General features: G+C 37.0%; 2 protein-coding genes across 3 annotated transcripts in view; both read right to left on the minus strand.

Annotated features, from left to right (window-relative positions):
- SYCP3 (synaptonemal complex protein 3) overlaps positions 1-1,741 on the minus strand; it is a 9,926-nt gene extending 8,185 nt beyond the window's left edge. The window contains exons 1-2 of the mRNA XM_084205310.1: positions 1,403-1,741; positions 16-52 (exon numbers count right to left, since the gene is read on the minus strand). Coding sequence (XP_084061436.1) covers positions 16-52; positions 1,403-1,711 — 346 coding nt within the window. The 5' untranslated portion in view covers positions 1,712-1,741. The remainder of the gene's footprint in view (positions 1-15; positions 53-1,402) is intronic.
- Positions 1,742-1,874: 133 nt separating this feature from the next.
- GNPTAB (N-acetylglucosamine-1-phosphate transferase subunits alpha and beta) overlaps positions 1,875-14,596 on the minus strand; it is a 39,536-nt gene continuing 26,814 nt past the window's right edge. The window contains exons 13-22 of one of the 2 annotated variants that reach the window (XM_084205308.1): positions 13,468-14,576; positions 12,287-12,486; positions 11,801-12,020; positions 10,635-10,748; positions 9,834-9,919; positions 8,838-8,936; positions 5,850-6,017; positions 4,247-4,337; positions 3,577-3,634; positions 1,875-3,081 (exon numbers count right to left, since the gene is read on the minus strand). In XM_084205308.1, the coding sequence (XP_084061434.1) occupies positions 3,587-3,634; positions 4,247-4,337; positions 5,850-6,017; positions 8,838-8,936; positions 9,834-9,919; positions 10,635-10,748; positions 11,801-12,020; positions 12,287-12,486; positions 13,468-14,576 (2,135 nt within the window). In that variant the 3' untranslated portion in view covers positions 1,875-3,081; positions 3,577-3,586. The remainder of the gene's footprint in view (positions 3,082-3,576; positions 3,635-4,246; positions 4,338-5,849; positions 6,018-8,837; positions 8,937-9,833; positions 9,920-10,634; positions 10,749-11,800; positions 12,021-12,286; positions 12,487-13,467; positions 14,577-14,596) is intronic. The other variant, XM_084205307.1, reaches the window with a different exon arrangement.

The following is a 14,596-nucleotide window of genomic DNA, read 5'->3' on the forward strand; positions in this document are numbered from 1 at the left end:
TGTTCTCATGCTTACCTGGGCCTATTATGGGTATCTCTTTAACAGTCTGCACCTGTAAAGATATGCAAGAAGTCAAACTGGTTTAGTTTTGAGGCATTACACAGCATTACCTATCAGTGATGCTTTTAAAAATATGCTAAAAAATGTCAGGGCTATCAGGAACATACTTAATTTTGCTGGAAAAAAAATATAAAGTACCGATTTTCTTAGGATGTCTGCCAGCTTAGCTTCCATAAGGGTTATGTCACATTTTGTCATATCCAGTACTGCAGTCCCCAAAAGCTATGCCAATATTCTACTGTCCAAAATAGAGAAATGATAAACCATAGAGAACAATGTGAACCTACAAGCCAGCCCCCACTGTAAAGTCAAATATACATATGCTTATGCCATTTTTTAAAGTCCTGAGCAACTCCCAGGTTCCAATTTATCTTTCTTTATAGCTATTATACCTTTGCATTCTGTAATGTGCCATTTCTACACTGGCAAACATTTTACACATAGACTACCCTCTTAAAAAATTACTCATTTATTTACTTTAGTAAAGTTCTCATTCTAGACACAATCCAACACTGCTAGAAATATCAGTAGGTTTAGCCAGGGCAGGGACAGACCTAAAAATTCAGTTCACACGTGGAAATTGAGAACTCCATTAAGGATCTTTTGAATTTCAAGGACTGTGAAGTCCCCCCAACATTATCAACTCTTTCACACACCTCAGTTTCCTATTTCTGTTTTTGCTGGGTTTTTTTTTGCTTTTAGTTATTTGTCAACAGCTGCAAATATGTTTTTTAATTCCAAATTCCATGGATCTGTACAAACATGGCCACACTATGCTAAGGAAAGAGTACATTTTAATAGTGAGCTTTTTCTGAGGTTGATGCTTCTCTATGTAGTAAGTAGACATTTAGATTTTAGAGTGTCTTTATTGACTGGAAAATCAAAAGCCTTTGCATTAGAATTTTCCTCAAATGACAGAAAATTGTCAAGACTTAATCTGCTATTCAACTACTGACTGTTTGAGGACATGATGTAAAGGAGGAGAGTGCTGGGCCATAATGTCTAGCTGTGCCTGTCCCTGTGCTGCCAAGGCACTTGAACTTTGAACAGCAAGCATCTATTTTATCTGACATACAGACACTTTTCCTTGTATTAAAAATCAGCTTACAAAGTAGAACTTCTCAGTCCCCCTCAGCCAGGTGTAAAACAATCCTGCCACCTCAAAAGCCCAAGCAGCCCCCACCCATCCCGTATAGGTCTTCAATACACAGCTGTGTATTTTAACAGCAATTTTTAGAAAAACTCACCTCTTTTTTTTTTCCCACCCTGCCCCAAAAAGATATTAAACAAACTGGTGCTTGTGTGAATTTTCTGTGTGGGGCTTTTCACCGTGGGGACCTACCTCAGAACAGCGAGGGAGACCTGGGCCGTCAGCTGCACCCTGAGGGGACGCACAGGAGGCAGGGACAGCGCTCCTCGCACCTCCCGGCGCAGCAGAGGGAGCCCTGCCGGTCCCAACGGGAGCCCTGCCGGTCACAAAGGCCCGGGGCCCCGGGCAGCCCTCACGCCGCTCCGGAGGCTCCGCCGCCGCCTCAGCGCCGCCAGCGGCCGGGAAAGGGCGGGAACGGGCGCGGCCGGGCCGCGGCGCCGCCGCCCTCAGGAGCGGGGCCGGGCAGCGCCTGCGGAGCCTCTCGCTGCTCGAAAGCTCCATCCCGCTTTGAGAAGCGAGCCGTGCTTCCAATCACTATTAAGTCGTTAAAGCTGCGAGGTTTTTTACGGAAAAAATAAGAAATCTTGACGTAAAGATTCGTACAGATTCCTGGCTAATTGACCAAAATGTGTGAGTTTGGTTGACTTCGAAGCAGAAACGGCAGACAAAACTTTCATCGCGTTTTAGTTAATTTCAAAGCAAGCCAAGTATCTTACAATACATATGCACATACATTTTGTACATCATCCGGTTACAAAAAATTAATGGTTTTTGAATACTGCTAATACAATAAAGTGAAGATACACCACCAAAAATTTCTGCTTGAAAAGATTCAGTACCCTTTCCCACATGAAACCACACTACTCCGATATCTCAGCAAAATACAGGGCCAAACCCCGTGAAATTTAAAAACACCACAGCTTCATATTCATCAGTACAAATATTGTTTTATGAAGTGAAACACTTCCCCATACATTTCTACTTTGAAACAGTTTGTTACCCATTCATATAGAGGCACTTTTGCTTTTTGATTTACGATGCTTGTAAAATATTTTATCTTGATCATTTTCCTTTGATTACAACCTCTTTGTAATCAAGCCAAGAAATAACACCATTTCTTTGTGTATTCTTTGGACTATAATACACCAGATATAAAACATCTTTCAAATAAACGATTAGATGTTGTTACTGTGTAATTTTTTAGTAGCATACCTTTCTTTCAAATCCCAATTCTACACTACAAATAGAGAGATGAATTGTCACTGTGCTTTAAAGAATGTCAACATCTATAAATGTATTCTAAATTTTAATGACAAATTACATAATTCTCAATTTTCCCCAGAAGGCTAAAAAAGCAGCAATGACAGAAATTTGCAAAATGCTTTGGAATGCAAGATCAAGGACTTCTTAAGCTGATCCCAAACAACTTTTCCTTCCAACATTTTATCTAATTGGCAACATCCACTGCAACAAATGCAGTTACATTTGTTTAGGTAACCCTTTTTATAAAAAAGGATAACATGGCCATGAACTAAGAGTTGTAAAGTAAGATCTGTTGAAAATTGCCTATGTACAGTTGTCCTGCAATTATTTGTTGATGTTATTTTGCATTGTCACAGCTCCAGCAGCTTTTATATAATGAAGAGTACTGCAGAGATTCGAATACAGGTGCATGATTTTTTTTCTTCATATCAATGTAGTTAAACAGCAAACCAGAAAAGACACTTATGAAAGAGACATTTAAAATGCTTAATCACAGCTTGAGGTAGACTGATCTCCAAAATAAAGCTCTTCTACACTTTGATTCGTTCATGACCAACTTCTTTTTGGATCCTTCTCCTTGGAAAAATCTTTCGTTTAAGTGCAATTAGCTGAGGAGAGAAAAAAAAAACCAATATGTATTTTGTGATGGACTAAAGGTCCACAGCTGGTCAGGTTTTTATCCTAGAAACTATCAAATCAGTACCACCCATGGTAAATACTCAGTACTGTACTTTTTTTTCTGATTATACCAGAAGGGCATTTTTACTCTAATTCATCTATTAGATGTGCACATTTCCACTAGACTTCTCAATAATCAGAATACAAGCAGAAAGTGAAAAAATACACCATGCCTTTTTTCTGATTATTTTAAAGGTAATTTGTGTATTTAAATTAACACCAGGCTACATTCTATTTTTAAAAGATCAGCACAAAGCTGGCATCTTAAAATGGTATTTAGATTCCTAACTGTACCACTGAGTTGAGTATCCCCTTCCAAAACCAAGTTACTAATGGAGTTTTCTAATATATAAAAAAGGCTGAAAATCAAGGGAAAGAGTCATGCAAAAGTTATAGGTGGGAAAAAATAATAATCAAAAGCCAACCTTTCAAGAATTACACCCTCTTCATCAGACCACGGAAAGTGTTACTTAAGGCCCCAACCTGCAAAGAATTACCCATATGATTTGTTCCATTGACTCCCTCTGAGTTTAGCAGGACTAATCATGTTCAAAAAAGCCATTTTAAGCTTGCAGAAGTCAAGGGTTTTTTCCCCTTTAGTCAGATTCAAAACCTTTTGAATTCGGTAGGAGTCTTTGCAATCAATTACTCAGGGAAGAGATTTTGAAAAGGCCGTTAAGTAACTTAAGATCCCCTTCTGGACTAATTTTTCTTCCTTTTAACTTACTATACACTATATCTATGTTAATAGATATCTATGTTATATCTATGTTAACAGACCAAGAATTTCAAAAAACAATTACTGAATTTGAGCATCCAAATTTAGCCCATTGGTGATGGATTTTACTGTCACAAGGCACCTGAAAAGGTGCCACTCTTCTCCCCATATGACTCTCTTTTCAAGGAATCTCAACATGGTGATTTAAAAATTAAAGCAACCTATTCATGAGTCATGTAACATCTTTACTTCTTTTATGAAGGGAAAATCCTATCTACTCTTCAAAACCTATTTAAAAAAATCCATCCAATGTTATCCTGAAGATTCCACAATCTGTTAAGTGTTATACATATTTGATAAGAAGACATTAACTTTACCTGTTCAGCAAAAAATGAGATGACTGTAAATAGAATAAGTGTTATTAAAACACAATGGGTCCAGAATTTGAGCTTGTCTCTATATGCCCTCCTGGACAAAGAAAAAAGGAAACAAAAATAGCTTCATTTATCATAAATTCAAATATTTATAGAGTTTCCACAAAACATGCAAAGACAGTTTTTTTCCATTTCTTAAAGGGTGACTAAAAAGAGGACATGAGCTCTCTCTTCACAAAGAGCCACACAGAGAGGACAAGGGGCAACAGCTACAAGTTGGACTGGGAGAGGTTTCATCTTGATATAAGGAAATCTTTTTTACAGTCAAAACAATCATTTCTGGAGCAGCCTCCCCAGAGACAGGGTAGAGTCTGCACCGCTGGAAGCTTCTATGATATGACTGCTCAGGGTTCTAGATCATGGGATCTTTTAGGTGAGAAAAGACCTCAAAGACTGAGTCCAACTGTTAATCTAACACTGCCAAGTCCAGGCCTAAACTACATCCCCAAGTGCCACATCTACTCATGGCAACTGTGGTTTGGCAGTCCCACTATATCCTTTTCAACCAAAGTGCAATTCCCTTATGTGCTAAAGTTATATACATGTAGCCAGGACACTTGAGAGCTGGCAGGAGACAGTCTCATCTAAGTACCTATTCCCATGAAATGTTGGACCAGATGATCTTTTGAGGTCCCTGCCAACCTGGGCTGCCCTGTGATTCTGAAAATACTTTGATTTCCACCAGCATTTTAACCTGCCTTAACACATCCTGGTACAAACAAGACAAATTAAAGTGTCTTTTTGAAGCTACAAAAAGATTTGATGGAGGGTCTCTAAAAGGGAGCCAACACTGTGTTTCCTCCTCCAGCAGGAATTTCTAAAGCTAAATGGGTTTGGCCCCTGCTCCCTCCACCACTAATAAATACAGCAGGGCTTGTAGCAGTACAAACCCACCTACAATCCTTCTGATTCCTTCTAGAGTTCCTCTAATGCTTTCTATTTTCTTATTAACAGCTATTTCTCATGATTTGCTGATCAGCAACAGGTTACTTATGTTAGTCTTGTGTAATTTTTGTCACTCTGTCAATATTTTGCTTGTCTTCTCAAGTCAACTGCTCCAATTTCTTTAGCTGTTATTTATAAAATGGCAAGAGATAAACACACACAAAAATTTCACATATTATACAAAAATGAGACACACATATATCTTTTCTGATTTTTATCCAGATGGTGATTGCTATGTGACAGATTGAAAAAAAATCACTTAGTCAGAAATGTAATAATGGTTTGGGGTTTTTTTATATTTAAAGAAAGCTAGAATTCCTGTTTTATTAAAAAAAAAAAAAAACAACAACAAAAGGAGCAAACCAACAATTTTTTTTTTTTTGCAGTAGATTAGGAACCTAGAAAATATTGATGACTATTTAAGCACTGGAAAAACCCAAATCCTCAGACCTCATATTTTAGTCCATTTAAATCTCACCCGGCTATTTTCACTATTAACTCTTTCAGGACAATACTGGGGGGAAACCAGCTTGTTAGCAGTATCTTAGGTAGTTATATATTACTGCACTACAGTAAGTTGAAAAGAACTTGTGGAACATACCATTCTTGGAGCTCATGCATGTGAAGGAAACGATTCCGATATTCTCTTGGCAGTTCAAATTGGGAAGGGATGGGAAACATTGACTCATAAAAATCTCTAAGCACTGCTTTTACTGTTTGTGCATCCTTGTGATTGTGATCAATATTGTCATTTAGGCAAACAAATTTTCTAGGATACAAGATGACATTGTTAGAGTATTTCCTTGATAATACAGGAAAGGTATTGTCAAACCAGTAACACAAACATAATCCTTTAAAACAAAATTGAAACCATAGCACTTTAAAACCAAACAGACATATTTTTTATTGTTGCATTATTTTAAATTAATTTTATTTTAATTCTAAGAGCACTAGGACTGACAGCAAGTCAAAACCTCAGACGAATCCAGTGCCAGGCCAGATTTCTAGTTATGCAATGCTGCCATCTAATGGGCACTAGAGCACGCACCATCCCAGAGACCACTGAACAGAGCACTACCATCTGGATAAGGATTTTTATTCTTTTGAATTATCATGAGTAAAGTCTCTTAAATAACAACGTGAGCTCCACTGTAGGAGGGAAACATACTAAATTATTAATATTTTCGTGTGCATGCTGAATTCCTTAGAGAAAATCAACATAACTATATTAGATTGTGTAAGAGAGGGCAAAGCTTGGTCCCTAGGCTTTGGTTTACTGAGAACATTATATAAATTGGTCTGTTGAATCACAGACCCAAGGACTGTATAAACCTAGACTTGTGTAACCAACCAAAATACAAAAATCCAGCAATTTGAATAGAATTTACATGGAAATCACCCTGACCAAATAAACACACTCTCAATAATGGCTCCTGCTGAGAGCTATTTCTCATGTAAAAATCATAGAACTAAATTACTGCAAATAATTGAAACTAAAGCAGCAGCTAGTGTGCTAGACTGCTATGTACTCTTGGCCACTCTGACCTGGTGCTTGACAACAAAATTCCCCCTTTTCACATTTGGGCAAGGCTATGTGCTTTATTTATATTGTGAGATACAAGACCCCTACATTTCCCCCAGAGGTAGAAATCGTATCTGATGACATATGCCTTGTCACTGCTAACCTTTGTAAATAAGCAGTTCTGGTCAGCTGTATTCTCTATAGTTTGGTGTGCTCTCCCAAAGAGCAAAGTTCAGACTTCTACAGGAATCTGGAAATAAGCAGAGCTCTGGAGCTTGTCTATCAGCCCACACAAGGAATTAGCACAGGGAATTGGCAAAGTACAGCATCTGGCATAATTGGTCACCTTGCTCTAGACAATTACGTGCAGGGCATAACCAGGCATTCAAATTGCTACATCTGAGAAGATAAAATATGGCTCTCTAAAAACGAGCAGGCTGTCTCTCCTGTATCAAGTGATACTATGCAAAGCAGCTGGTTATGGCAATCATGGCTACACTCTAAGCATTTTGGGAGTTAACTCTGGACTATCCCTGACCTTGTCCCTTGGACTGGCAGCTCATTAGCCCTGGGAATGCAGTAGCTGTATTCCTAGAGTGTATATTCCTGTTTAGCTTCATGGAAAAGCGATACTGCTTACAGACTGAGAGATTGCTACACACAGCAAAGTACAGGATTGATGAGGACATTAGCCCATTTCTAATGGAAAGATTGTTTAAATTCATCCAAAAGAAACCAAGTATGACATTTCTTTGGATATTGCAGAATTAATGCCTAGACAATTAACACTCACTTTGCCTTAAGGGTGTAAAGCAAACATTCCTGGGAGATCAGTAAGTGAATGACACTTTTAGTTCATTCCAAGACAAGCACTAAAATCCTCTTTTAGAGACTGGTTATAATTACTGGTTTGTATGCAAGTAAACCATGGCAAAGAGAAGGAAATGGCATGCCCACATAACTGTGCCAGCTCTCCTTTGTTAACAAGGTAAGACTACAGTACTGCACTGTTCTTCACAGGAATAGAGCCCAGGTAATCAACTCCCTCCCACTTTGTGAACATTGAAGGTGAGAAACTTACATTACTGAGGCCTCTCTGAGCCTAAGAAGACTTGAAATCACCCCTACCTTTAAAAAAAACAACTTGTAGCCAGCAGACAAAGAAATAGAGAAGGAAAAGGAAGCAGCAGGATGAGCTAGAGCACTGCCTGCTTTTCTTTTAGAATCAATCATTGTGGCTACTGGAATGCAGGAGTTATGTAGCCAGAAGGCATTCTTTGAAAGAAAGCAATAGATAAAAACCATCTTCAGCTGTAAAATGCCTCAAGACTAGCATTTCCCTTTCTGAATAAATAACCCAGCAAAAATGTTGAGAGGAAAGTAGGAATCTACTCTTTATCCACAAATAAAAATTATGCTATAGCTTTACAGGCAGCTGAGATTACCCAACAGCTTTCTGTGACCAAAAGAGGAGGCTTCACTTTCCCTGTCCCAAGGTACCTGGTTCTACTTTCCTCCTTGCTCTGCCTTTTGACACTTGTCAGACCTCTTCTTGCAGCCAAACTCATTAAACTGGCAGAAAACTCTGGTTTTGTGAAGACAGAAGCAAGATTCTTTCCATGTAGTAAAAGAGCTTGAAAGCACAATGAATATGTAAAACTGATTTAGTAACAAAAAAATCCACACCTAATTCCTAGTATAAAATACCTGCATCAAGCAGGTCAAAAAGTTCTTCCTTTAAAATAAAATTGCCTGCAATATAAACTGTATGCCCTCTAGAATAGCAAAAATGAAAGCTTCAAAAATAGCTGAAATTTCTAAGTTTTCAAAGATTTTAGGTAAATAAAAATGTAACAAATTATTGAGATACCCCCTGGAATAAGAGAGAGATTAGTCAGCTTCAGTCAAACAGAAAAAAATCAGAAGTACTTTTGGTTCAAATTTGTCTTACTCTGTAACAGTTTAGAAATACATGATAACAAATTATCTTTTAAATAAAAGTTTCAAGAGTCAAATCAGAAAATTAAAACCATCTCATAATTTCACACAAATCACAAAACAGGGTACCTGGGATTTTTTCGTATGTCATCCAGCTGACCAACTACATGAGAAACATTTGTGCGAATCATTTTGAAGGCAATTTCCTCTTCTCCCATGATTTCAAACCTTATTGTTGAAATAATATTTATACATTAATAAAATAGCCTAAAGTCTGGTTCAACAAATATCAATCTTGTATTTAATATTACTGAGCAACATTTCTAATCTGACTGGCCAACCTTCATTAAAATTTGCCATTTGCTTTCTACATTGCATTCTACATGCCGTTTGATACATTTAAATTTTTCAGCTAATGCTCTTGCACAGAACTACTTCTCTGTAGATTTATTAGATAGGTGGTTACCTATCAATCATAGATCTGAATTCTAAGAGAAAGCATATAATTTGACTCCAGGTAAACAGTCTTACTAGTGGGAGATACCACACTTATATTTTTCACTTCACTTATCTTAATATAAGAAAGCATCCTGAAGGCTTCTTCAAGTCTCATCTGAGACCCTCCTTCACTTACAAAGCTCATGCTACTGTCACTCCTCTATCTCACCGGAAACATACAAGGTAGTTAAAACTAAAATGCTTTTTTTCTGTTCTTTTCTTCTTTTTAAGCTTCAGTAGAAGGAAGGATGAAGTAGATTTACAACTTCTAGGTACAGAAAGGCTGTTTCCTTCTTGATATGCCACTTGAACTGCACTCACTCTCTAGCCATCCAAACATATTCTGGCTTACTGTTGTACAACACAAATGAGGAAATGGCCCGAGATGACACAAGTAACATGGAAGTATCTAGTCCACTAAGCAAAGTATGAAAAAACCCACATCACTCTGCACAATGAAACATACATAAATTAACAACAGTAGGTTTCTTTAGTTCTACTGTTAAAATAGCTCAACCTAAGACTTGTTAGCACACACATGCAATCTTGGGTTATGTGTGTATGTATCCCTCCTCCTAAGGCTTTACAACACTAAGCAGCTCTTTTCACAGGACTGCCACAACATACCTGTATTTGTTTTTGTCCTTGTAAGCCTTACGAATCCTGTCAGTCACAGGTTTGCAATTAGTCACTAGGTTTTTGGTTACTGGAGGCTGGAAGAAAACACTGTTTAGATTATGGGTTACTGAAGATTACAGAGTGTTATAAAGGTGTACTTTGTAAGAAAACTTGCATTACAGCTAGAGTGGCCTGCATACTTTACTCTCCTGGAATCAAAAGCAATAGTTATTTTATCAACTGTAGAGGTAAAAACAAAACAATGCTGGTGAATAACATCACAATTTCCTATTTTACAAATTTCTTTTTAGCAAACACATTGCAACTTCATTCTCAGTAAAATATTCAAAAATTCTAACTTGACAGCTGTCTAATAGTTCTCTGACAAAGGCCACCAGTAAAACTGGCCAGGCAATCTCTGTACAACAGAGATTTTTGGATTTTAGAGTGTTTTTTGAATACATGGGTTATAATTCAGATTAAGACTTATCAGGAAGTTCTAGTCAGAGAGGTATTGGGCTTACTGTCTTTTTGGTTTGCAACAGTAAATTTTCTTAACAAGGATGATTTTAAATCCCAATTATAATACCATCCTAAATCTCTGCTTTTCTTTGCTTTTAAAGAAAATTAAGGGTTAGTAAATTAGGAAGCAGCCAGTAAAATTTTCATTTTGTAACACTTACTTCATGTACATACAAAGTAGTAATTTCTGTAAATACTTTCCTTCTAGAAATCAAACCATCTTTTAAAGTAAAGTAAATACATACTCAGGAAAGAAAATAAGCATCTTTAAAGATCAATGTTTCTTACCAGATTTGGATCATAATACGCTTCCTGAGTTGGAGGAATAACATGGATCTGAGTGATGTTGGCAGGGAGAGCCTTAGAGCAATTTATTAGCATTTGTTCTAGACCTGTCAAATCCTAGCAGAAAGAAAGGGGGAAAAAAACATTTAAAATCCTACTGATTTTCTCACTGACATAGTTCCAAAAACACAGGGTGCACAAATGTATTTAATGTTAACTACATAAATTTCCATGCTGCTGTCCACAGAAGAATACTTAATATTCAGCAGACCTCATCCATTTCAGTAACTGCTAAGTCAGTGGTACTCCCTATAAAGTAAAGCAACTGCTCAGTACAGAGTTTAATTGAGACCAGATAAGGTACAACTAAACGTCATTTTCATTTAAAATTAAAAGCACACCTTTACTAATAATTTCAGGACAGTACAGACTTCCCAAATAAACACTGGCACATTAAATCCCAAATCAGGCAAACAAACAGAAGTGTTAACTGCAAGGACAGGAAGATTTTCTGATTAAGGTACAGGCCAGGAAAGCACTAAAGCACGGCTATGTTCCCACTACACCAATGATTTTGAGCCCTGTGTCACAAACAAATTGTTTCACTGGTTTGTGTCTTTCCTCTCTGTAAATAAAAACCAGTACACTTTGTTCTCTACCTGTATGTTTAAGAAAGCAAGTCCTACAAAAATCATGTCTCTGTTTATGAGGTTGCTAGAAAAACAGAAGCATGAGTCTTTGTACATTATCCATACTACTTACTAGTAAGACTTCCTTGCTATCCTTTTTCTCAGTTCTTTCTTCAGACCATAAGTTCCTCAGGGCAAGAATTATCTTTTACTATCTGCAGAAACTACAGTAAGCACAGCAGGACCCAACTATTGGCAGTGAACTTTTTTTTGGACAAACTCACACTGCTTTCTTGAACTCAGACAGCAGTGAGCCATTTTTCTGAAGCTGCTAGAACTCAGTTTAATCAGAGACTCCACAGAAAAAACAACCAGACAATGATAATTAGAACACAATGCTATATTTTCCAGGTAATATTTAAAAATTGCCAAATGTTACTGATGCTACAAGGAAGGGTAAAAGTTGACTCGTTTTATTGTAACCATTTCGGACTTTAAAACTGAAGTTGTTCTAAAAGTTAACCAGTAAGGAAAGAGTACCTGCAAACTTAATGGTAGTTCATGGATCCTCGTGGCCAGTGTGCGAATCTCTCGGTCAGACAAGATGCCTGACTGGTCTGTATCAACCTCATCAAAGATCTGAGAAATGTTCAGTGGCTGAACTGCACTCATAAGATAGTAGAAATATGAAAAAGCAAACTGCATATCTTCAGAGTGACGCACTTTGTGAAATGATGTCTTGTCAAACTCCTCAGGAAACCTAGATAAGAATGGAAACTCATTAAGCACACTAATTTCTTGAAAAAAACATTCCTTACCTAAAAATAAATTCTTATCCAGTATTTCAAAAGTGCCTCAAAAATCTCATTGTATCCCAGCTATCATGTTGTAATAAATTTCTTATTTCCTTTTCCAAAATATAATTTTTTTGAGTAGCCATTAACACAATGGAAATGGCTACAGCAAAGCAACAGAAAGGCAGAATTTCCCAGAGTTTTACATTATTCCAAGCAAAACCACACTCACATATCCTGGAGCTCTTGCATAACAGTACGGTCAATCATGTGAGGCATGTGAGCAGGGACTTTACGAGATGTAAATCCAAACTTGCTGTTTAACAACTTATTTACATATCGAAGGGAATCAGCAAACGTATCTTTCAGCTGCCTTCCAAAATGTTTACCTTCAGTAAAGTATGACATTTGTTTGAGTAATGACTCTTCTTCCTAAGGAGCAGGACAGGCATAAATCTAGGTTATGTTACTGAGAAAGTCAGAAAACACTAGACACAGAAAAAATGATATTTCAGCCAGATGCCAGCTCTTTCAATATCTCAAACTGGGAAGAGAATTTTAAAATTTTTTTTCATATTTTTTAGATCTTCCTTTAAAAATAAATAAAAGAAACTTTTCCTTAAAGCTTTCATACTTTGAGGTAAACTACTCTATAAAAAGCTTCCTTAATATTTGTGTTCTGACACCTCACACACACTTAGGGCCCTATTTGTCATCAGATTTATTTGTAATACTGCCTTCTTTTGCAGATTATTCATCCATATTTGATAAACTGAAATCCTATGAATATAAAGATTCTACATGCAGAATTCAATCTCAGATGAACAGAGAGAGTCTTTTTAAAACATAGCCCTTTTCTATGTGAAACAGAGCAAAGCAGCCCAGCGTCTTCTCTTCTAGAGCTTTTCAAAACTGCCAAAAAGCTTTGGATGGAAGCAGAAAAAATTTCCTGTACATTTTCTTGACACAATCTAGATAAGCAGTTTCTTTGCAGACTTTCAATTTAACTTTTAGAATTCAGTTATTTATCATTATATCTATTTTCTGGATTTTTAAACATAAACTGAATCCATAATTGCATAAATGCAATCAAAACAAAACTTAACCTGTTATAGTGCTATGTGTCTGAGCAATAGCCCTGTGACAACATACAACAAACAAAAAATGAATTTGACCAAGAAAAGGTAGTAGAAAGAGAACAAAAACAGTTATTTGGCTTTTACCACCTAGCTAAGAGAGGCCCAGATCATAAACAAGTCACATTTTATGTGAAAAGCATCTTTAAAAAACAAAAATCCCAGCATTTGCCTCAAAGGCAAAGCACATTTCAAATGTATAAATCATATTAACAATATTCCAATAAATGCAGAAAGATGCAACTATTCCAGTAAGAAATGAAATTAAGATACTCACATCAAGAAGGTCTTGGAAATACTTCTTTTTCTCCCATGGCAAAAAGCCTGGGTAACTTCCAGCATAAGACTGTAATTTTCTTCCCACTGGCCCGTCCTTCATATTTGCATCCACCTGCTCATGCTCCTTTATTCCTTCCATCCGCTGCATGTCTTCTCCAGTATCAAAATTCCCAATATGTTTTGATTTCTGTGTTTCCCTTAATATGAGTGCATTCAATACTTTTTCTCGAGTTTCATTTTTTTTCCCTGTGCTCTGGGAGGGAAGTATGGCTTTTGGCTGTACTTTATAAATATGTTTATTTATGCTCATTGTCACAACAGTCCCCACTGCTCCCATAAACCTCGAAGGAACTTCTTCCTTTGCTTTTACTCTTTCTATTTTGCCATCATTTACATCTTTATCAGGCTTCTCCCAGCTGCTCTGGTTCTTCTGATCTTCTGAATGATTATGCATGTCCTTTCTTTCCAGGCCTACAATACTCTTTGCTGTGCTTAAAAAGTGGAAAGGTCTCAGGAGAGCAGCCTTGGATAGGTTATATCCTTTCTGAGTTATATCACCATTTAGCAGTTTTAAGTCCAGTTTCTGCAGTGCTAGTTGGACATCTTCAGGAAGAAGAGACACATTTACTGATGGGATTATCAACTCTTCAGGTGCACTCTCTTTTGTGCCATTTTTACGTCTCCTGACTCTTGGAAAGCGTTTTTCTTCTGGAATATCCTCAAATATCATTTCAGCTTCTGGTACTGAAGTTACACTTTTAAAATCAGAGTCAGATTTTTGCATGGAAGTTGTGTTTTGTTTTGGTTCCTCCCTAGTATCAACTTCAACAGCTATTTGCATTTTGAACTCTTCATCATTTTTATTTAGGAATGTAAGGTTAAAATAGATCACAGTTGTGTTCATGCCGCTATGCATGATTAGGTGGATAGTTTTCCATTTGTTAGCAACTGAAGCATGTCGGATAATTGGATTATCACTGTATGAACCCTCAATTCCTTTCTTGGCTATTTCACTGAAGCTGAAGTATGGCAGACATTCACCTTTGGGAATAACATAGTAGGTCTGATTAAGCTGAAGCATCACCTTGTACATCTCTTCAAAGTGATCTAGAAAAAAATAAACAAAA

This window comes from Fringilla coelebs, assembly GCF_963513975.1.
Source record: "Fringilla coelebs genome assembly, chromosome: 5".
NCBI lineage: Eukaryota > Metazoa > Chordata > Aves > Passeriformes > Fringillidae > Fringilla > Fringilla coelebs.